Genomic DNA, 24354 nt, shown 5'->3' with positions numbered 1-24354 from the left:
ACATACGTAATTCCTTGGGCCCTGACAGGATGCACCCATGAGGGAGCTGGCTGATGTTATTTGAGGCCCCTCTTGATAATCTTTGAATTATCGTGGTGCCTGAGAGAGGTGCCTGAGGCACTGGAAAGCATCCAGTGCCTCTCTCATTATATTTCACATGTTTTGATCAAGCTCAGCTATGCCTCTAATGTTCTATAATATGCCTCTATATTCTCTAATACTAGCCCCACATCTACCACTATCATATTATTCTTTCTCCTTTGTTACCTCTTCAGGTATCCTACTATCCTCATATTCTAAGCAAATGTCACAAAGACCCTAGTTTTGTTCCACATATCTTATCACATATCATCTTCAAGGAAGATCAGTCTGAATACAGCATGGAAATTCCCTTTTTTATGTGTTTAATATCTTATATTTATTTTGAAAATGTCCTATGTCTTTTCCACAGACTTCAATTTAGTTCTGACCCTTTCTCTGAATATCTGAAAATTCTTTAAAAGTATCTTGGGTTTTCTTCTGTCATAACCTTGTATTTTATTTCCTGTGGATGAAGAGTGCTTTAGAAAGGCAAATTAGTTAGTTATTTTCACTTCCCTTACCTCTCTTATTCCTACTTTTTGTGTATCAACTCTACTCATGCCTAATAAACAGGAAAAATTCCTTAATGCCACAAGGTGCCATGTTTTACTATGCACCTCCTGTTTCTCCTTGCTCAAAAAGCTTCTGTCTTCATTTAAACAGTTGCTGAAACCTGAAATATGAAAACAAGCACATTCATTCTCTGAAACACAGGAGGTTCCCTATGAATACACTTTTTACGATGAAGGTGACCAAGCACTGGAGCAGGTTACCCAGAGGGGTTGTGCAGTCTCCCTCCTTGGAGATATTCAAAAGTGTTCCGGACATGGTCATGGGCAACCCGCTGGAGGTGACCCTGCTTGAGCAGGGGAGGTTTGAGAAGATGTCCTCCAGGGATCTTTTCCAAGTTCACCATTCTGTGATTTCCCTTAAACTTATGCAATTTAAAATGTCTGGATAGATCCCTGTGGTCTCGCTGCCCCACTGCCAGGTCTTTCACCACATACACGATTGTAGGTCTACAGGGAATAATGAATGGAAAGTTCTTAACACTAGGCTACATCTCCATTTCAGATGTTCAGAAGTGAAATGAGAATAGGATTGGCAGGTTCCCTCTGAGGGAGGAAACAGTTTAAAGAAAACAGAGAAAAGTGTAAAGAAAAGCAGTAAGGGACTCACCTGCCAAGTTCAACTCACATGACAGAAAAGGCAGCTGAACAACTATGGAGTGGAACCCATAGTAACTTAGAAGGAAAGCTCTCTCTGCAATGATTATTTTTGTATTGTTTAGTGAAAATAATTAATGACTACATAAATGTATAATCTCACGCTTGTATCTCCAGCAGATACAGAGAAAGGCTCATGCTTTGAAACTCTCATTCTGCCCCTGGGTATTTCTACTTCCAGAAGAAAAACAGCAAAATGCAATCATACAGCATACAGCAAGCAAAGCTGATTTGCAGCAATTAAACATGATTCACATCTCCCCCACCTTCCTAATGAAAAGATAGTTGAAAAAAAAAAAAAAAAAAAAGAGTAAGAAAAAGACTATGACCTAAAATTTTGGCCAATAAGGCTGGACTGACTATGGTAGACACTGACTGGCCTCCATGTAGCTAAAGAATGGCCTCTACAGGCAGCGACTGCAGCTATCACAGACCTTATGCTTCCACCTAAACCCTGATCCCTGCCTCTGCATCCAGTCAGGGAGCTACTTAAATTCACAATCACCTTTATCCCTTTCCAAAATTCCCTAAGATATGCTAGCTTGCTGCACTCAGGACTTTAGCCCACAGATGGCAACAATAATTGTTCCCATGACATGGAGCTTTTCCTGGCATTGCTTCAGTCCAGTCACGCTACAAATAGTATATCAAAGGTCAAGTCAGGAGGAAAGAGAAGAAAAATCCCCTGGCAATCTAAATAGGCAGAAGCCACTTCCTTTTATTCCAGCAGTTACAGTGAGCCTAGCTAGGGCTATCTTTCCACACACAGACAGGATCCAACTCTCATTTGTTTCTGAAGGATCCCTTTTTTCACACCATGAGATTTTTCTGTTTTCATGTACCTTACATTCCTTCTTAATGCACATCATGGCATCATGTCCACTTCTGTGGTCCTACAATCTCTGCAGATGACTACTGTGCTCACTGGAGGCAGTCATAACAAATACCCAAGCTGAAGCAAACTGACCATCACTAGGACTAGCATGTTTTGCTTCAGTGAACATTATCATTTCAGGACCATACCAGTGAAAGCCTAAACAAGAGCGGCTTCTCCTGAAACACCTCCACTGTGTGCCTGCACAACAACTTCACACAAAACTCCAACATCAGTTAAGCCACAGGCCTTGTCACTTGGGATAGTACAACTTGATCATCCCCAGGCACTAGTGCTTTCCAAGAAAACACAGATTCGTCTCTCATTGATTCACAATATCCAATACAAGGACAGAGGTTGCAGAGCTAGCACCTCAGGGTGCAGAGCAAGCTGCCACTTCCCATCAAGTCAAGATTACTATGAAAGGAGAAGGCAGAGTTCAGAATGTGCAAGCGCTTTACTCTCAGCTTGTCTCAGGCATTTTTCATATCTTGGTACAGTGTCAGAATGCCACAACAGTTCAGCTGGGCACAGCTGATCTCGGAGACACTGATGTAATTTTCCTCAGCTCCACCCTACAACACTTGCCCCTGTGTGGCCTGTATTTGCCCGACTGCTCACTGGAGACAAGTTCCACCCTGGAGGTCAGAGGAGCAGTTTCTGACAGACTTCTAACAATAACAAATATGGGGGGAGGGGAGTGAAGAAAATGAAAATGGTGAGGGGACAGACCAAGAACAAAAGAAGTTAAGAGAGAGAAAGAGGCTTTGAAGAGCTCACTTAGACAGTAAGGGCAGAGAGGAAATATTCCAAGAGTAAAACAAAATATAGCACGGGGAGAAGGACCAAGAAGGGCAGTCAGAAACTTCAACAGAGTTTTATGTACTGCCAGGAGTTTTTTTAGGAAATGTGATACAGGTGACACTGACTTTTTGTACCCAGATATGATTTGGAACTGAGCTGGGACATAGGAAGACATTTAGAAGAGCATAAAATCGCTCTCTTCTTGACTGAGACAAGTGATCTGTTTCTTGTATGGGTGTTCTGCTCCCAGGTGTACTGTAGGGCAGCAAGAATGAATACTAGATGTGAGAGTATTGAAAATGAACAGTGTCAAAGCTGGCATTGGAGACAAACTGGGAAGGATGGGGAGGGAATGGACATAGCTCAATTTGAGGCCTAGGGAAAACTGGATGTGCAGAGCTACAGAGGGCCTCAAGTGAGAATGACTCTAGGCAACGCAGAATCAGCATGGAGTTTAAAAGAGAAGACAACTGGTATGGGCCATGACCCTTGCTTTAACTAGATAATGGGAGGCACTGCTAGAAGAAGCCCTGAACTGAATCAACTGGAAAGAGGGATGGAGTTTGGCAGTTACAGAGGGCAGGATGATGAAAAGGATTTAATAATTGATAATATTGTAGAAATACAATTTAGACATTACACTCTTATAATGCAAGAAAGATGGCATAATTAGCATGCAGAAGACACACTAGAAAAGAAAAATCTAAGTAACTTTTATCTAAAACACTCCTTTTTTCCCCCCCCAGAAACAAGCCTATGACTAGCTTATGGTGGGAAGAAGTAATTTCCCACTGGGACAGGCTATTCCACAGTGACTGTAACTATGTACCTTACATCTTGTTCTGAATAAGGTGGGATCAGCCAGAGTTAGAAGCAAGGCATGGTGAAATGATAGGGCCCTAGGTTGATCTAGAGTTTCATAGTTTCTATGACTGTTTAGGTGGGGAAGAGATAGTGGAAAATGAAAGAAACATAAGGGGAGAACAGTGTGGCTTTTGGGTTTTTTAAATGGAAAAGGAGAGCATCAAATCAAGTGAGATAAAATAAATGAAGTGGCTAAGAACTGTTTCCTGCTGAACTGTTGATAGGAGATCAGTTGAGTAAGGGATTTTTAGGTAAAAGAGGTGGAGCTGAAGCAATTATTAGATAGTTATATATTGGGAAGGCTGCCAGGGAATGGGCTTTGTGAAGAAAAAAAGGCAAAACAAGAGAGGAAAGATTTGGGCAGAGGAAGGATGGAATATGAGCAGAGAGCAACTACTGGATATAGGAAAGGCAGCAAACTACTTGAAAAGCACCAAAATGTATGTGCATGTAGCAGAATACGGCTGGAGAAGTCAATAAAAGGAGCAATATATAAGAAAAGAAAATATAAATAGGTAATCTAGCACAAGGCACCAAGCATTATTATCAACTATGAGTTTACCTCTAAGTTAAAGCTCTTATTTGGGAGAGGCTAAGACACTAGGTTTTTTCATTTTAAAGAAGAGAAGGCTGGGGGGAGGGGAAACTTACGGCTGGCATCAGCCACTTAACAGGAGGATATAAAGAAGGTGTAGGCACAAGGTGGTAGAACATGAGATGAGACACAAGTTGTAATAATCTCTTATTACATCTTATTACAATCTCCTTCTATATAGGAAAAAGAAATTTCACCATGGGTGTCATCAAACATTGGAACAGTTGCCCAGGGACATTGTGGAATCCTCATCTTTAGGAATAATGAAAACTAGACTAGAATAGGCCTTGGGTGACCTAACCCAATTTGGTCCTGCTTTGAGCGTGGGGTTGGAGCAGATGACTTCCATATGTCCCTGCAATGTAAATTATTCTATGGTTTTAAAAGAAGCATCTTTTAAGGGATTAAAATTTGAGAAGAGCTTATTGTGTATTTTTTTTGCTAATAGTATATGCATAATTTTAGCAGACTACTGAAGCTTATGCTTTAACATAAATCTAATTTTAGCAGACTACTGAAGCTTATGCTTTAACATAAATCTTAACATTTCCTTAGCCTCACACACTGAAAAAAGTTTATCCAGGCTGGTAAGGAAGGGCATCTTTTAATAACACCAAATAACCATGCAATATTCTTCCCAAATGAGCCCTCAAACAGCTGTGTGCACAGTTACTAGCTCCTGCAGTTATCAGTAATACAGATGTGATTCCTTCTGCAATCAGAAGGGACTACATACGGCCACAGAACATGGGCAATTTTATGGAATCCTCCTCTCCATCTGACTTCTTTGTACACCCTTGTGTCCTACAGAAGAAGCCAGTTACAGATACTACAGAAGACAGGAAGACCGTTTGCTTTCTCAATACTCTCAGAAACATCCAGGGAAAGAAGAGAGGAGAATCAGCCGTGTGGTGCGTTAACCTTAGCAAACAGCCCAATACCCACCCAGCTACTCTCTCACTCCCCTGCCTCAGCAAGACATAGGGAGAATAGGATGAGAAAGCTTGTGGGTAGAGATACAGACAGGGAGATTGTTTACCAATTACTATCACAGGCAAAACAGACTTGGCGTGGGGAAAATTAGTTTAATTTATTGCTGCTTAAAATAGATTTAGGAAATGAGAAAACACAAACAAACATTAAAACACCACCTTTCCTCCTCCCTCTCCCAAGCTCACATTAACTCTTTTTCACCCCGAACTCTTCTACTCCACCCAAGCATCACAGGGTAGTTAGTATATGGGGTGTGCAGTTTCTCTGTCACTCCTTCCCTTTCACTTTTTCCCTGCCCTGGTGTGGGCTCTCCACAAGCCACAGCTCCTTCAGGAAACATCCTTCTGCTCTGGCGTGGGATCCTTCACAGGCTGCAGAGAATATCTGCTCCAGCGCCTGGAGTTACCTCCCCTCCTACTTCTCTCACCTTGGTGTTCCCTCTAGTGTTTCTCACTTTTTGTTCGCTCCTCTCTCTGGCTGGTGTTTTCTGCCCCTTCTTAAATGTTTCTACAGAGGTGCCACATGCGTGGCTAATGGGCTGTCCTGTGGTGGGTCGATTGTGGAGCTGTCTGGAAAAAGCTATGTCTGGCATGGGACAGCCCCTGCCCACTTGCCACAGAGGCCACCCTGTCAGCCCCCACCACTACCAGAACCTTGCCACGTAAACCCAATACACTATGATATCCAAAAAGGGGATGAGCAGTCCAAGTCCAATGAGGGGGGGGACTTCAACAAGGATGCAAAGACCTGCCCCTAGTCTCATGACTGAAATAGCTCCCTGCACTCTATCCCTTTCTAAATACGGTTCCATCTATGTTTTTCTCCCGATAGTCCTGTGATCTTTTCTCCCTCAGACATCAAAGCTGGATAAAGGGAGAAAAGTCAGTCTCCTGAGCTACAGAAACAGCAAGTGGGTAGGTGGAGGGTAATTGCAGATGTAGGGGTATACTTATACCGTAATGGCACATTTTCAGTGATGCGGGACAAACATCATATTGGATACTGCTATGGGACTGAGTAGAAAAACAGACATGGAGCTTGATTGGCAGAACTGACTTGGAATTAATTTGTATTTGGACTTGAAAGGAAAAAAAATATAAACTCTGTATTATTAAATTAATACTTCTACTTCAGTGATTTCTCAAGCTAAGAGCTCACCTTACTTCTTCATCTGGAAGTCAGCTTAGCACTTTATCAAGTAGTCATTTCTCCTCTCTTTTTTCTCAACATTATCATTTTTGAAATATTTTAAAAAATGTCTCAGTCATGAATTCTGAGTATTATTTTCAAAAGCATCTGGTAACTTAAATCCATGTGACTTTTAGCTAAAAGGCGATGATAGGCAGTGGGCAGTGACTCCCAAGAAACACATGATATTGTAAAATGGTTTGTGGGGATGGAATCCGGGAACAACTGTCTTCTGTAACAAATCTGTCAATCTGAGAGAAGATGTGGGACCACAAACAATCAGTCCAGAATTTTGGGAACCAGTAGCCTAGGATGGCCTAATCACCCAGAACTTTCAATTTCTGGCCTTCTATGTGGAAAAACACTTAAGAGTTACAGGAAACTTTGCAAGACAACACACCCTGTGTGTATACATCTACAGGAAGAAAAGGAGCTAAGGTCCCAGCCTTTTTTTCCTCTGTAAACTGTCATTCTCCTTTCTGATTGTTCAGCATGAGAAAAAGTCTACTTGGATAAAGTCAAGAGTGAATTCCACATACACCACATCCCACATCACCTACAGGGCTTACTAAAGGATGTTGTTTCACTCTTCTATTTAGCTGGAGAAATTGGCCATATAATAAGAAGCAGCAGGCAATCTTATGAAACTAATGAAAGAAAGGATCTTAACTCATGGTAGGAGGCAGGAAAAAAAGGGCTTTCTATCTATCTGCTCAGAATGGTTCTTGTCAGATTCTTTGTTCTAAATAAAGAGGTAACAGCTAGTCCACAGGCTTCCATATGGTGAGGGGGAAGACAATGCCCACACACTCTTATACTAAAGTATAAGAAGGAAACTTGCTTCTCCTTCCTATCCTTGGTTCATTCTTCAGTCATATTAAGAAGAGCTCTCTGTAGGATCATCAGTAGAAGCCTGCCATTGGGCTACTGCTTTTGTTCTGTATTTCATATAGAACACTGTAGCAAATCTGTATCACAGTGTACTTCTGTTTGTAGGAAGAAGGGAGAACATATAGCGGAGAAGTCCTGGAAAGGACTCCATGCAAAGAAACACCAAGCAAGGGGACAAGTTATGCTAGCTGAACATGGCTCCATTCAGACAGGACAGCAACATATTGTTAGCAGGAGAAGAGATCAGGAATGGTGATCAAGCCAGAGGAGTTTACGAGAAACAAGAGGAGAAAAAAATACCTTCTAACATTAAGGTTCATTATTTGGTTGTCTTTGGCTGTTCTAAGCTGCTCATGGAATCTCAGGAAGTAAATGATGGGAGCAGTGTTTTGTAGTTCGATAGACTGTCATTATTTCAGTTATTCCTTAAAATATTTACCATTTTCATCTATCTCCAGCTTCTGTGATAATGGGGCTGCAAGGGAGTATCAGCTTTCATTGAACACTACAAAAAAGGGAAGATAGATTTTTAAAAAATCCCTATTTTTATTTGCTAAGTCTAATTTCCATATTTTTTGAGTGCTTAAGACTATTAGCTGATACTAAATTATTGACTGGCAGTTTACCTGGATTGTGAACTAGTCATGCTACTGATGCAGACAATTTGTTGTTAGTGCCATATAGAGCTGCTCTATGTCTGTCTGAGCTTTCTATCTCACAAGCAGCACTATATGAATATAGTTACATTTCTTTCAGGACGAGCAGGATAAAAACGCGCATACATTTTAATCATTCTCAAAGCTTAAACAAATAAAAAGCACTTACCAATATTAATTGCTTTATAAGTCTCCAGCACAATTAACTCTTAACTAAGTTATTCTGTATGACCCCAATCACTTCATGAAACAGGAATTTAAGGTAACATATTGACAACCATTCACTATCCATTGCATTTGCACTTGGCATTAACCAGAATATTTGTACTCTCAATGCCCCAGTCAAACTTCTATTTGAATAAATTACAATCCAACTTTAAAATTGTGTCTGCAGCCAAAACTGGGTTCCACATTACATTTAATTTTTTAGAGTACTAAGTGTTGTGCAGCAACATTTTACATCACCAGGAGATCTTAAGTAGATGCATATTAAAACCAAAGAAGCACAAGAAAAACATTATACACAGAATTATATAACCAACATAAGCAGTTTGGTCTAATGGACTATCTTAAACTTGAGATAGGAAGACAGTCATGACATTAGACTGGGTGTTCAGGCTTGGCCAGATTTTGGGCCAATACCATTACTGGGTGATACATAATTTATTCCACTTCCTCCTACAAGCATTTCATAGAAAATACCATGGATCCCAGGGCAGACAGCACATTAGAGGTAATGATAATACCATTATGACTTTTTTCTTATGGACCAGGCTCAAAGATCCTTGCTGCAAGTTCCCTGTCCCATGACCAGGCTGCTTCCATTTCCCCTTTGTTTTTTTTTATCACTAGTTCCAACAGCATTAGCAAAAGGGCCCAAACTAGTTAGGATGGTAGAGTGTATTAGCTCTGGGCTCAGCTTTGCTCCATGTGGCATCTCTCCTCTAATGTTGTTGCCTCTTGGTAAAGAAGCAGAATTATGTTAGAGCTGGCTAGTTACAACTCCTGCTAATTCTGCCTAACAGGCTGTCTCTGGTGGCAGCTTGAACTAAGGCCTGAGTGGAGTTTGTAACCATGTTCTTAGAGCCAAGAAGTGGTCGCTCCACCTCCAATCTGACGTGCTAAAAGTGTCAGATGAGACTGCTAGTAAGCATTCTCTGTGAGAAATGATTTAATCTCCCAGCTCTGCGAACTTTTGGCAAATGCCAAATACTACTAAAACAGAGAACGAACGAAGAAGTGGCTGCCTAAGGGGTGGGGAAAAAGGGTCTCTCACCTTGGCAGGCTCGTTCATCATCTACAGGCTGGTAGCCAGCCTTGCAGGTGCATCGTCCAATGGCCACCATCCACTCCCCTTCTCCATTGCAGTGCAACCGAACACCTGAAGACCCAGTCATGCTTGTCTCTTCAGCATTTGGTACACACGTCCCTGGTGACTCCACCAGTGAGGTCCTCTCACCTCCAGCAAAAGTTTCAGGGAAGGAGGCAAATCCTTTCACCACAGCTGGGCACTTGTAGAAAAAGACTTGGACTGCCACCAGGGACATGCATGCTCCTGAGTCCTGGAAGGCCAGGTAGAAGCCATGCTTGGTGAGTGGCCCAAAGCTACGTACTTTAACATTCATCTTTACCACCTTCCCAGTGCTGTCCACCTGGGAAAAGCTTTCATCAGCTGCAATAGTATCCACTTTGGTCCAGGGGCCCTCACGCCACTCTGGCAGTTCCTGAGAGGCTATGTCACCCTCCGACTGGTGGTAGTAGAGTGTGAAAGTCTCCTTGCAAGACGAGGCCACAGTGCGCATGCTGGCACAGTCTCTCACTGAGAAACGGAGGCGGACATGGACTCGGTGGGCTCCACGTCGCTCTATGAAGTGAGTACGCAACCAGTTATTCTGACCTGGTTCAGCCACGTTACAGACTTCAAAGGTTCGGATCAGGCGCTTCTTGTCATCCAGGACACTTACCTCATCCCACTAGAATGGATATATGGGAGAGAAAAGGAAGAAGAAATAGTAAAAGAAATATGGATTCAGTGTTCAACTGCACCAAAACCACAGGACAGGCCTTCTTCTTCCCTCCCTTCTCCTTGCTGTGCCTATGACAAGACTTGAACCTGCTGATACCATGCGCAGCACAGCACTCTAGACAGGACAAAGTATGACCCTGTAAAGAAGAGCTGTTAAAGCCTGCAAGAACTGCTGTGACAGAAAACATAATTCATGCAAATTTGTCACATGGCATTGAGAATCTTAAAATCAGAGAGTCACACTCTCTTCCCTCCTATTTCCCCATCTCTCATCTCCAGAGACAAGACTCACAACACACAAATGTGACAGAGAAACAAGACACTGTTCTTTGGAGAAAACATTAAAGCAGAAGTCCCTTTATCACAGCAGGAGCTGTGCTCTGCCATCTCTGATGCACACAAGCAAACTCAGCACGGCCACTATGGGGGCAGGTCCAAGATCTGTTTTGTGCCAGGAGGAAGGCACAAGGGAGGGATAGGGATGGGTGGAAGCAGGTTACTGCATGGAGCTCCTTACCCTCTCAACTAGCTTTATAGAATAGGTACGAGGCCCTGGGTATGATACACAAAGCACATAATAAAAGAAGGAACCTGTATAAGCACTCTTGCCAAGGTCTGATTGACCAACTCCTTGCAACAAGACCTGCATTAAGACCAGTGCTGAGAAGAAACAGCAGCTAGTCATGCTCATTGGTGACTGCCTCCTGTGTGAAATGGAAGCACCCATTTGCAGACTGGACCCTCTTTTCAGGGAAGCTTGCTGCCTCCCTGGGGCCCAGATTAGGGATGTCACTAGACAACGGAAGAACTTAGTACAGCCTTCACACTGTTATCCAATCCTGCTCTTTCACGTGGGTACTAATGATGTTGCAACAAAAAGTCTAAGGTCGATCAAAAGAGTATTCAGGATGCTGGAAAGAATGCTAAAAAATTCAGGAGCACAGGTAGTGTTTTCCTCAATCCTCCCACTAATGGGGAGAGACTTTTCCCAAGATATCAATACCTGGCTTCAGGACTGGTGCCTCCACCAAAACTTTTGGTTTTATAACTATGGAAGAGTCTTCAAAGCACAAGGTATGCTGGGGCCTGACGGGATCCACCTGTTCTGATGGGGGAAACACATCTTTGCTCATAAGCTGGTGGGACTGATTGAGAGGGCTTTAATCTAGAATCAGTGGGGGAAGGGGATACCAACAGGAGAGCTGAAGGTAAGCCAAGGGCTGGCATGGCAGCACGTGAGGGTGGCAATGCTAGTGGGAACATTTATGATGCTCCTGGGAGCATGGAGGGCTCAGGAGCACATCTGAAATGCTTGTACACCAATGCACGCAGTATGAGAAACAAACAGGATGAACTGTTGGTCAGTTCCCAGAGCTATGATATCATTGGTATTAGTGAGACTTGATGGAATGAGTCCCACAATTGGAGTGCTGGGATGGAGGGCTACAGGCTGTTCAGGAGGGACAGGCAGGGCAGGGGAGGCAGAGGAAACTGTACATAAGGGAGAGGTTTGATTGTACAGCCCTTACAGTTAGTGGTGATGTGGTTGAGAGCCTCTGGGTGAGGATTAGGGGGATGGAAAACAAAGATGTTGTAGTGGGTGTCTACTACCAATCGCCCAGTTAGGATGTTAGCACTGATGAGTTATTTTATAGGCAATTAGGAGAAATCTCTGGATTGGTAGCCCTTGTCCTTATGGGAGATTTCAACTTCCCAGACATCAACTGGGAATACCATATTGCTGTGACAAGCAAGTCTGGGAAATTCCTGAAGTTTGGGGAAGAAAACTTCTTGTCACAAGTAATCAGTGAGCCAACTAAGAAAGATGCCCTCCTAGACTTGCTATTTGTGAATAGAGAAGGACTGTGATGGTAGGTGGCTGTCTTGGCCACAGTGATCATGAAATGGTTGAGTTTAAAGTTTCTGGTGTAATGAGAAAACAGGACAGCAGAGTTTCTACCCTGGATTTCAAGAATGCAAACATTAAGCTATTCAGGGAGCTACTTAGCAGTGTCCCCTGGGAATCTGCTTTTTGAGGGCTTAGGAGTCCATGAGTGCTGGTCAGTTTTTCAGAACCACCTTTTAGAAGCACAGGAGCGGGCAATTCCAGCATGTTGGAAGGCAACCAAGTGGGGCAGAAGACCATCTTGGCTGAACAGGGAACTCCTCGTGGAGCTCAAGAGGAAAAAAAAAGTGTATGATCTCTGGAAGCATGGTCAGGCTTTGCAAGAAGATTACAGAGCTTTGGTTCGTATATATAGGGAAAAGACATGGGAGGCCAAAGTTCAATTAGGTTGAAACTGGCCAGTGTTGTGTCAGACAAGAAAGGCTTTTTTAAGTATGTTAATAGCAAGAGGAGGTCTGAAGAAAACATTGGACAGATACTTGTTCAAGATGGTCACCTGACTAATAGGGATGAAGAAAAAGTGGAGGTATTCAATGCTTTTTTTGCCTCAGTCTTTAATAATACTGATAGACATTAGGCTGCCCAGTCCCCCGAGTCGAAGGATCACGAATGCAGGAACAGCAACTTTCCATTTGTGGACACTGAAATTGTAAAGGACCAGTTGTATCAGCTGAATGTTCGTAAGTCCATGGGGTCTGATGGGATTTGTCCCAGAGTATTGAAGGAGCTAACGGGTGTTAGAAGCAGGACCCCTCTTGATCATCTACCAAAGGTCTTGGGAGTCTGGGGAGGTCATCACTGACTGGAAGCTATCCGGTGTTATCCCAATTTACAAGAAGGGCATGAGGGAAGATGCAGGAAACTACAGACCTGTTAGTCTAGCCTTCAGTTCCTTGAAAAAATATGGAGAACATCATACTGGATATGATTGAAAGGCATTTAAAGAACAATGCACTCATCAGGCACAGTCAACATGGTTTCACAAAGGGAAAGTCCTGTCTAGCTATCCTAGCTATATCCTTGATATCCTTCTATGATAAGGTCACACACCTAGTGGATGCAGGGAAGATTTTAGCAAGGCTATTGATACTGTTCCTCACAGTATCTTTCCGGACAAGTTGTCCAACTGTGGGATGAGCAGGTACACGGTGTACTGGGTGAAGAGCTGGCTGAATGGCAGGGCTCAAAAGTGTTGTAGTGAATGGGGCTACATCTGGCTGGCAACCGGTCACCAGCGGTGTTCCTCAGGGCTCAATTCCCGGGCCAGCTCTGTTCAATAATTTTATCAATAATCTGGATGCAGGAGCTGAATGTACCACCAGCAAGTTTGCTGATGATACCAAACTGGGAGGTGCTGTTGACTCTCTTGAGGGACAAGAGGCCTTGCAGAGGGATCTAGATAGACTGGAGCATTGGGCTATGATTAATGGGATGAAATTTAACAAGTCCGAATGCCGGATTCTGCACCTGGGACACACTAATGCCAGGCACAAGCATAAATTGGGAGAGGAGAGGCTGGAGAGCAGCCCTGCAGAAAGAGATCTGAGAGAGCTGGTTGACAGCAGGCTCAATATGAGTCAGCAGTGTGCCCTGGCAGCCAAGAGGGCAAACCACAGTCTGGGGTGCATCAAACACAGCATAACCAGCTGGTCAAAAGAGATGATTATCCTACTGTATTCAGTGTTGGTGCGGCCTCGCCTTGAGTACTGTCTGCTGTTCTGGGCCCCACAATTTAAAAAGGATGTTAAGGTACTGGAATGCATCCAGAGGAGGGCAACAAAGCTGGTGAAAAGGCTGAAAGGCATGTCCTATGAGGAGTGGCCAAAGACACTGGGTTTGTCTAGTTTGGAGAAAAGGAGGCTGAGGGGAGATCTCGTTGCTCTCTATGGCTTCCTGAGGAGGAAAAGGGGAGAGGGAGGTGCTGATCTCTTCTCCCTTGTATCTAGTGATAGGACACATGCGAATGGTTCAAAGCTGCCTCAGGGGAGGCTCAGACCTGACGTTAGAAAACATTTCTTTACCAAGAGGGTCGTCAAACACTTGAACAGGCTTCCTAGAGAGCTGGTCGATACCCCATGCCTGTCAGTGTTTAAGAGGCATTTGGACAATGCCCTTAATAACATGCTTTAACTTTTGATCAGCCCTGAAGTGATCAGGCATTTGGGCTACATGACCATTGTATGTCCCTTCTGAAATGAACTGTTCTGTTCTGTTCTGTTCTATTCTATTCTATTCTATCCTATCCTATCCTATCCTATCCTATCCTATCCTATCCTATCCTATCCTATCCTATCTGTGTGGAGGGATGGCTGGAGACCTCTTGAGTATTTCTGAAGGAGGGTGGAAGGAAGACGGTGAAGAGTTGGCAACAGTATCCCACCTAGTATCCTCCTCTCTTAACAATCTGGCTTTGCACAACGTACCATGTTCAAATTGTTCATATGTACAAAATCCATAAAGAAGTCTCATTGGTTCCAGTTTTTCTTTCTTCACCAGCTGCATGCACGCCTTCCCAGCAGAGGTGTGGTCAAGAAGAGGACAATGGAAATGCTTACCCCATCAGAAGGGTGGGTGGTCCAGCCAATCTCTGAGGTCTCTCCAGTTGTATCCAGAAGTATTTCTGTTTATATTTCAAAAAATTAAATAAAAAAAAGTACTTTGTGTTTTTCCAAGTCAGGCTAAAATCTTATCTGTCCCTCACAAGATTGTCTCTGAAAAAAACCCCCTGCAAACATGTTTTGTAGAGGGCTTCCACACACCCAGAATATACATTCATGTTTTGAGATTAAATATGACAGGCTATGTCCATACTAGTAAATTAAGCAGGGCCAAGACAGGAGCAGAGGCACTGGGCACATAATCATGATAACTCATGGTTAGCAAGTTGCTTGGCAATATTCTGGCCAGACGAAATTTTCCCAGGCAAAGTGTAGACACACTGACAGCATGGAGCAGAGTTATCACAATGAGCAGTACAGGTTAGGCCACCCTCTTTTTGGAAAGGAAAAGGTGGGATGGAGAGGTATGTTATATGAATGCATGCCAGTCTCCTCAGGACCATGGTGCCCATTTTATTTGCAGGTGTAAATGTGGACACAAGGCCAAGACATTTTTGTTTCCAGCTCTGGAACCAAATGTCTCTGGGAGTTTAGGATGACAACCCACTTGATCCTGCAATGGATTCACTTTGTTCTGGAGCTGGGCATTAGGCTGCAAGCCTGTGTACGAGTCCCAGTTTTATCAGAAAATCAGTATTAAATAGTCTATTGCATTATAGTGCTCAGGAGTAGGGTACATGCAGAACTTCACAGGCATAGCTTATTCCCACAACTAGTCTGCATTTCCATTGTTATTGAATCTACCACTGGAGATAGGTACTGCTCTTGGAGATGTTATTCTCTGTTCAGGTACAAAGAAATACAGAAGAGATAGTGACAGTGCAAGCTATACACATAGTATTCTCCAGAAGTGAATGTCAAGGTCTGACACCACCCTGGAAGTTACAAGCATGTGTGCTTTTCTGTGTACATTTATAGTGAGGACATAGGGGAAGAAAAAGACTCCATCAAATAGGTATTTACATGTGTTGATACATACTGTATAAATTGACTGCTTTTTCTTAAATTCTGGAAAGTCAATCTCTTCTGTTTGCTTATTTTAATTTTCATTTTTCTATCTTGTTGCTTTGTTTAAAAAAAAAACCAAAACAAACAGAAAAAAATCCAAAACCCAACAGCAAAAACCAGTTTATTTACAAACAGAATTCATTATTCCCCTTGCAAAGGTTTAATGGTATGATTGTCCCATGTTTTACGCAGGAGAGATCCTCAATAGTTTCTGTTTTCAAATTATGGATTGCTGACTTCACTATCCCTATCAGTGCTCCTGGGGATTCACTCCACATTAATCAGCAGAAATGAAAGACTAGACTCATCCTAAAGCAGACATGATCAAGTGACCAAGTTTATCCAGACCTCAGGCTTCATCGATGTCCCCAAACTGATGTTCTCTGTATTCCTAGGAGATCATATATTTCTTAGACCTTTCTGAGGAGCCAATGCAGTTCCTTGCTTCAAAAGCAGTGCTAAAATATCTAGGCTGGCTTGCCAGAACTGGAAAGAGCTACTCATTACAGCTAAAGCACAATCCCACTAAAATTACCTAACAGACCTCAGGAAATGCTGAGCAGCTCAGTACTCAAGGATAGCTCAGCTCAGATGGCTCCTCTGAGCCGCAAAACATCTGTGAAAGTCCTATGGTTCCCTGAGGCATAGTCTTCCCCTAGGCTGTCCTGGCAGCAGCAGGACTTGGCATTCCCCCATGAATTGCACAGTCTGACACAGGGGTTGCACTCTGTCATGTCAGTACTTTGTCACTGGGTTCCCAAATGTGGCTTTGATATGCTGGAATAATATACAAGGTCATTTTTCAACAAAGAACGAACTTTTTTTCTTATCAGGTCCGAGTCTCCCATTTACCAAAGTATAATGCAACTACCCCATGGAAAGTCTAGGAGAAAACAAAATAGAGAGAAGTTAATCAGGGCATAGAAAGCCAGATAAAAAGTGAGAAAGGAAAGGAGAAGAGAGAAAATAGAGAAGACTTGCTCAGCAGCCTGGGCTCTGCCATGACTAGCAGGAAGCATATTCCCCAGATGGCTTCTCACCAGTGAGCAAGGTAATCTTTATCAAGCACATGAATATTTCACAGGCAAACAGATAGAGGCAGCCTGAAGCAGACAGAACTGTCCCTCTCACAGTGTATATTTTAAGTCAGGAAGCATTAGAAAAATAAGAAAAGTACACAAGAATGTTGTGTGTATAAATCTCATTTGGTGACCTACGGTCAAAAGTCCCTCACTATTTCTTCTCTTTTTCTCCCTCTCCTACTGGCTGTATGCCTTGAATCGGATCCCCAGTCACACTAGCTGCATGTACACTTATAAATCTAACAAGCTGTTAGACTGCTCTCTAATTCTGAGGACAACAGGCAATGGTTCTGGTTCACGTGGCTAAAAACTCCAACTCCACAGAAGTGCATGGTTGCATCCAAACCATCTCTCAGGAATGGTCCTTGGTCCATCCTAACCTCTGATCTACACCTAGGCACTGTTTTGGAGAGGGTTAGTTGGCATGGGCCAAAACCATCACTGTGATAATAATTTTACAGTATGAATGACTACATACCAGTGTACAGGTATAAGCCCTCACTCTGCCACTTTATTAGTACTGATGTAGCATTCCACATCCTCAGTGTGCTGGGCCAGAACAGTGTTCTGCCACTCTTCAGTGCAGACAGCAATAATCTGTTCAGCTGAATTTACCAACCTGGAAGAAGAATGCCTTACACCCTTTCTATCTTGCTCAAAATCAAGGGTCTTGCGAGATCAGATCAGACCCAGGCCCAGGACAATCCATGATGCTGCTAGAGACAACACTTACTGAGGTGACCTCAGAGTATCAACAGAACAATATTCCACTGTGGATTAAAAACGAGGAATAATCAAGGTATCTGAGCAATCTGGAGGCTTTTAAACACATGAAATGATGACAATTCTTCTTTGACTCCTGCTTTAATCTTACATTTTTCAAGAATGAGATTCCAATTTCTTATTAAGACTATTTTAGTTCAAAGAAGAGAAAAATAACTGATGAGACATTCTTCTGTATTTCTCTTCCCTAAACTAAAAGAAACCACCATCTTTTATAGCAGAGTCAAATGGATTCATTACTCTCTTCATAGAACAAAATTTGGAATTAACTACACGCTCATTTCAGTGTCCTCTGTTCTTGCAGGCCAGAAAGGATGATGCTTATGCTAGTACCAATCTATACTCACGCCATAAACCAATTTCTTGGGCTGCACTATACAATAATGTCAACATCAAGATCAACTGGGCAGAGGTTGGAAGTTGCTATTATAGATCAGGCTGTTCAGAAAAGGCATGTTAATGATTTTCAGATTTTGGTTAGCCTATACTTTCAAGCAAGACACTTTAGTGCTTGTGTTATAGGCAAAATGTTCCCCTGATGTAAGAAGATGACAATTCACCCAGGGATGATTGACCCTTGGACAACCTTCATGAAGGCCTAACAGCTTTCTGGATTGCAGGGATGGCTTAACAGCTCTCTGGATTAAAGAACACTCATCCTTAGTGTCTTAACAGTGGAGTGGTGCAAGAGGGAATTACACAACCCAAGTCTAGGCAAACTATAGCCACTGAGAAGAAAGTCAATCCTAAGAAGAGAGCAAAAGAATCCCCTTTTACCTGTGGGATTAGAAGTGGGTGCTAAGAATGACCAGACCATAGAATCACAGAATGAAACATGCTGGAAAGGAGCTATAGAGGTCATCTTGATCAACACCCCTCTCCAGGCCAGGCTAAATTACAGCAGTTTGCTCAAGGCCTTGTCCAGTTCAATACTGAATATATCCAAATATACACATACATTGGTAGATAAGGCAAAGGGCACTAGGATAAAAGGTAACATTCAGAGAGTTTGTTTTGCTGTGCAGCTGAATGCCCCAAGCAGCAAAGCTGTCTGGCTTAACAGACTTCTTGAAAAGAAATGAAATATTACTGGTCTTATTCTGCCTCGTATAATCATGCCTTGAACAGGAACAAGTAGGAAGACTGTGAATGCTCTCTAAGAGGGCTGGAAAGAGAAAGCATTCTCTGGACTTGTGCAAAAATATTGTTGGGGGTTGACAAATCCAGTAACCTCACATAAGCAAGGCTGCTGCAGCTCCATGTCCTCAGGTCCAACCAATAGCAAGGTTGAGTGGGTATTCCCAACAGACACACACAAACACATGTAGGCACTGCACATATACACATGGCCAGCCACAAAGATCAATACAGACAGAAACACTCACCAGTCATGCAAACAGAAACAGTACCACCAACGGCCTCATCCTGCTCCCCTTTCTGGCTGGTCAGGATGAAGGTCTGTTAGTGGGAAATATATATGCATTTATATACGATATGGGTCCCTGCAATAACTGTCATTAAACATTTAGTCTCCAGTAGCTGACCTCTGGATCTGTGGTCTCCCGATTTGCTGGCACTTGCACATATAGGCAGCCAAAGCTTGCAGCCCCACTCCTGTTCCTAGTATTCAGACACCCCACTTAGTGATACATCCCTTCACACACACAGAGGCACACTATGGATCCTCTACTAAATGGCCTTAGGCATGCAGTCTACCCAGTAGCAGACCCTGGATTCTTGTTCTCCTAGGTTGCTGGCACTTGGACATGTGAGCCCCCGAGGCCTGCAGCCAGTTGTGCTGCCCCACTCCACAGAACTCCACTTACATACACAAACACATGCACAGGCACACACACTACGGATCCCTCCAGTAACTGGCCTTAGACACTCAGCCTACCCAGGAGCTGGCCCTTGGATCATCTTGTCTCCAGTTGCAGACATATACACAATATACACACAGGACTCTCAAAGAACCCCCAGAACTTATGGTCTCCCCAGTAGCTGGCCTGGACCCCCTGATCACTTCAGCAGATAGCTCCTCTAGATGTCTCACTCATAGAGACACACACATACAAAAAGGTGTCTCATTCATCCCTCAGACTCTGGTCTCTCCTTGGCTTCCCAACCCACTTACTCTACTAACCAGATAGTCTGGCGTGGTATTTGCTAGAGATCACAAACTCACTCATACAAGCTCACTCACTCCAGTTGCTGGCATCACAGATGCACAGATCCTATGACCTATGGTCCAATGAGTTCCTGGCGGTTGATTTTCATCCGTTCCAGGCTCTCCAGTTGCTGGCAGCACTGACAGATGGGCCCCTATGACCTGTGTTTCAACTCCAGTTGCTGGCATTTAAATGTCCATATACACACATACACACAAAATAAAGCTCCCTCACCCAGGTAACTAGCGAAAATTTGAATTTACCAAGAAGACAGGATAGCCTGTGGTGATCAGGTGCAGATCAAGGCCTGACAGGCGTACTGACCAGCAGCCTGTTTACACATGGCTGGCCCCTTATCTCTCTATTTTCTCGCACTTGTTCTTCCCCCAAACCACCTTGATCCCTCCCTTTCCCCACCTATAGTTCCTCCCCTAAACAACGCACAGTAAGTTTTGCAGAAGCCCCAAATGATCCTCCCTACATCCCAGAAGTCCCATGCCCCTGTTGGCAGTAACCTCCCTCAATCTGCAAGGTGTTCCAGAGAGCACTTCCATTGACTTATCTTAATGGGCTCCATTCCTACTCAATGGGCTGATCACACTCCTGTGATAGCCCTGGGAGAAGCTGGGTTAGGGTGCTTATTTGTCTATTAGGTTATTCAGGTTTCCCTACCTTTCACTGTTCCTCTGTGCTCCTTTGATTGTGGGGAGATGAGCGTTTTATCACACAACTGAACAAATGTATTTATATATGTGGGCTATCACTTGGAGACAGAATACAGTGAATCCTTTGGGAAGCCTTAAATACACTAGAACTTCTTCCAAAACTAAACGGCTATTGTGGTGAAGTAAATAAAATAGCAATGGCTAGTGACATATGCAACTGTAACAAGTATTTTCTTTTTCACGAATGAGTTGATGAAACAAGTAAAAAACCAAGCAAAACCAGCCAAAAAATCCCACTTGTTCGTAACAACTCAATGCAAAGATTGCTGATATTTTTGAACAAAAAAAACCTTTCTTACAGTTTAGGTATGACTTCACATGAAAAATCAAACTAGAGAGTTATAAAATATGCCTCCAAATATAAGAGAATATATACAAAACCAACCTATATGAGACAAATGAGTTTGAATTTTTTCTTGGATAAATCTGTATTGGGAAGTCATTCCTGCAATTAATGTTCCTGTATTACTTCTGTACTTATGCGCAATCAATAGAAAAAGCTATGTGGAGCCAATGGGATATGTATTTAGTGAGTTCCATGAAGTGTAATACTTTTTAACTACTTGCTATGTCAGAGCAAAATGCTAACACTATCAGAACATCGAAGTTGTCATCCACATGGAGGAATTCTCACACCCCAATAAGGAGTTACGTACCGTGTGTGAAAGAGAGAAATGACAGCCAAATAGTCTAGGATATGGAAACACACAGCTATTTGCAAGGTAGCACAGCTTTTAAGCTTTATGAATGACTGTGTATTTTTCTCTTTACATCTCCTATTCTTTTGTTAAAGCTCTAGGGAAACTGCCAGGATTAGCATGCTCCACTAATTCCTCTGCTCATGTCAGGAAATGCAGATATCAGGAAATTAATAAAAAAAATTACATTAAATGCTTAGTTTCAACATTGCATAAGCAATCAAATTAAATGATTATGTACAACTTTCCTAGTAATACAATGTAATATGTATTTTCCACAGCTTAAGAGATTCATTCTGCAAACACCCACAATTGAGTCTAGAACTTTTCCAACTGCTACTGCCATCAAACTGGCTACTTCTGATGACAGTACAGTGTGATTTTTAAAGTTTATCTATATTTTCCTGCTTATTTGTTGTTTCATAAACATTAAAAAGTGAGCTTGGGTCTTCTAAGTTTTCACTGAAGCATATACTGAAAATCCCAGATACTGTATATTACAAGAATGCTGTTCCTTTCTTTGAAGCTTTAATTAGCTTTTAATATAAACAGTGTTAGTTGCAACATGAATAGCCTCTACTGTCCTACTGGCCTCCAAGCAGCAAGAGCTAGCCTGAGTTTCAACATAGGTCTAGGGTACGTACCTGGGAATGGGGATGTCCTAGCAGGACTACAGAGTAATCTATTATGGGAGAAAACAAATCAAGTGGAGCTGCTAAGACTGACCAATGGGATAACCCAGACACTCCTCCCCTTACAAACAAGCTGCACGTACAGCCCAGTCCCATTCACCTTCTGAATGTCTAAAACTGGAGATTCCTCGCCCTGGGCTTTCCAAGCATGTGGCAAAGATTTTGGCATGCAGGGAAGTGTCAGAAAAGAACTGGGAAGAACATAATAGAAAATCTTTGCTAGGATTTTAATAACTCATGTGAATCACAAGCAACTGAAGTAAAAAGTTAATTTCACTTTTTTTTTTCCCCCTGAAGTAAAATAACATCCATTTAAACCTTTCTTTGTATGTAATAAAACAAAAGGCAATGGTATTTTTCACTCTGAAGATTACCTTTGAGGAAAGTACAGTTTTCCTCCCCTTCAAAGTCAAGCCAGTTCGAGCAATCAATACATTATTTTCAATAACCCAAGATGACAATTAATTAATAGAAAAGTTAGGGGAAAAATGAAATAAGAATACCTGACCTCACAACCTTTTTCTTGCATATCCCCTTTTGCCAAGGAGACACTTTTAATGCAAAAAGGTTCTACAAAAGCAGAATTATTATCCTCTCTATATCTTGAACTTCCGGAAGATATTTAGAAAGGCTGTCCAGCCATTCTGCAGGGTGGAGAGTTTGCTGTAAAATAAATGCGGTCATTCACATGCAGAACACATCATTCCCTTGGAACGTATTTAATGAGTTCTGCAAAATGAACTCCGCTTGTGTTTACAGCTGTAAACATTTATAACTCTGTCAAACCAAAACCAATATTCCACAGAAAATTCAACTCTGTGCCCTAGTAAGAGCTATTTCATTAGCAAGTTATCACTCGCTCTCAGCTATTTTGACTGTAGCCCATCAGGCATTCTTAAATTCTATGCTTCACTAACTTTTACAATCAGAAAGGTTAACCTACAAAAATGTTAAATGATAAACTGTAGATAGTAATTACATACATATATAGATACTCACAGAAATAAATTTTCTATGTATTTCTTTATGTATTTTTGAGAAAAAGCAAAAAATCTATTTTTTCACCCATCATGTAGCTCAAAAATAATACTCCCCAAACTAAAACCTCAAAAACTCCTGCAGAGGCATAAACATTGGGAAACGCAATCTTATTGAAAACTTTTGTGCAATCTTGTTTCCTTTTATAAAGCTGAAATAGTAAGTTTACAAATGTTTTCTGTTTCCAAAACAGTCTTCCCTCATGCTTCCCATGCAGGTTTTTTCTAGTCTAAAAATCATGTCTGGAAAATTTTGGACAGACATGCTCATTCCTACTGAAATGAGTGTGTCCAAATACTAGACCTGTATCAAGTAAGTTCAGCTTAATGATTCCTTTTTATGCATTAAAAACAACAATAACAACAAAAACATTTTCAATTGCTTACAAGAGCTTCTTTACTTCTGAGTCATGAAGGGGTTTAAAGTCCCCTTATGTCCTGTAAAAGGGTACTGCCTTCCTTATATCTGAAAAGCATTCTGCATAAAAAGTATTTGCTCTCTTCATAATGCATAGAAAGATGGGTTTGAATACTTTGGCTACTTTTCTTCCCCCCTCTACAGCTTCTCCTTCTTTTCTTAACCATTTACACTAAGGTTTTGTCAATATTGGTTTTTCTCTGTTAGAAAATTTCTAACAAAGCCTAGTTTGTGATTTACATTCAGACTGTTTAAATCTAACTCAAATGCCCGAGAAACACTCAGAAGAAAAATTACCTTGATTGTTTTTCCCACTCAGTCAATCCTCTTCAGTTAGAGGCAAGACATATTTTAGACACCATCTAAAACTTCTAAGAAACCTTACAAAAACTGAAGACCAAACTGGATATTCCCTATATTTTTCAACTTGAATCTGAAAACTGAAGTTCAAGTTTCTACTATATATACTAATGAGTCAACAAAATGGCCATGGGCCTTATTTCTTCTTTATGGATAATACTGTAGTAAAGCAAAGCTTTCTACATAGTTATCATCAGACTTTCCTTCCCCTAATGCATAATTATTCTTTGCCTTTTGCCCACAACAAAAATACTTACCTCTGAGATGCAAATTAGCTTTGGAGTGCAATCCCAGGACCATGTAGTACAGTCACAATGCAAGGTGCTGACTCCCCTGACTCTGGATTGAGAGTTGAAATTCAGCTCATGGGCACCTTTACTACTTCATCTCTATAGGCAGAATTTTACTGTCCTATTTTAATCCAGGCAATTCAACCATATGATCTGTGAATCTGTACCACACAGTGTTTTCTAAATTCTTTTGTCTCTACAAACTTACAGGAGTGATCACTGAATTCCAAAAATGTCAGTTCCTACAGGCATCACTGAGTTACTTCATATTTGCAGAGAATGAATGCTTTCTCTCACTTTTTTATCTCAGTTCCTCTACCAGTAACACTAAGGAATAACATAGTACTTTGTAAAATCATTTTTAAATCAGC

General features: G+C 42.0%; 1 protein-coding gene across 1 annotated transcript in view; it reads right to left on the bottom strand.

Annotated features, from left to right (window-relative positions):
• Window positions 1-24354, bottom strand: part of LOC104026457 (ephrin type-B receptor 5) — a 57620-nt gene that overhangs the window by 32135 nt on the left and 1131 nt on the right. The window contains exons 2-3 of the mRNA XM_075721366.1: window positions 14660-14724; window positions 9449-10145 (exon numbers count right to left, since the gene is read on the bottom strand). Of these exons, the coding sequence (XP_075577481.1) occupies window positions 9449-10145; window positions 14660-14724 (762 nt within the window). The remainder of the gene's footprint in view (window positions 1-9448; window positions 10146-14659; window positions 14725-24354) is intronic.

This window comes from Pelecanus crispus, chromosome 1, assembly GCF_030463565.1.
Source record: "Pelecanus crispus isolate bPelCri1 chromosome 1, bPelCri1.pri, whole genome shotgun sequence".
Taxonomy (NCBI): Eukaryota; Metazoa; Chordata; class Aves; order Pelecaniformes; family Pelecanidae; genus Pelecanus; species Pelecanus crispus.
The sequence above is the reverse complement of the archived record's forward strand: the minus strand, read 5'-3'. Positions and strand labels throughout refer to the sequence as shown.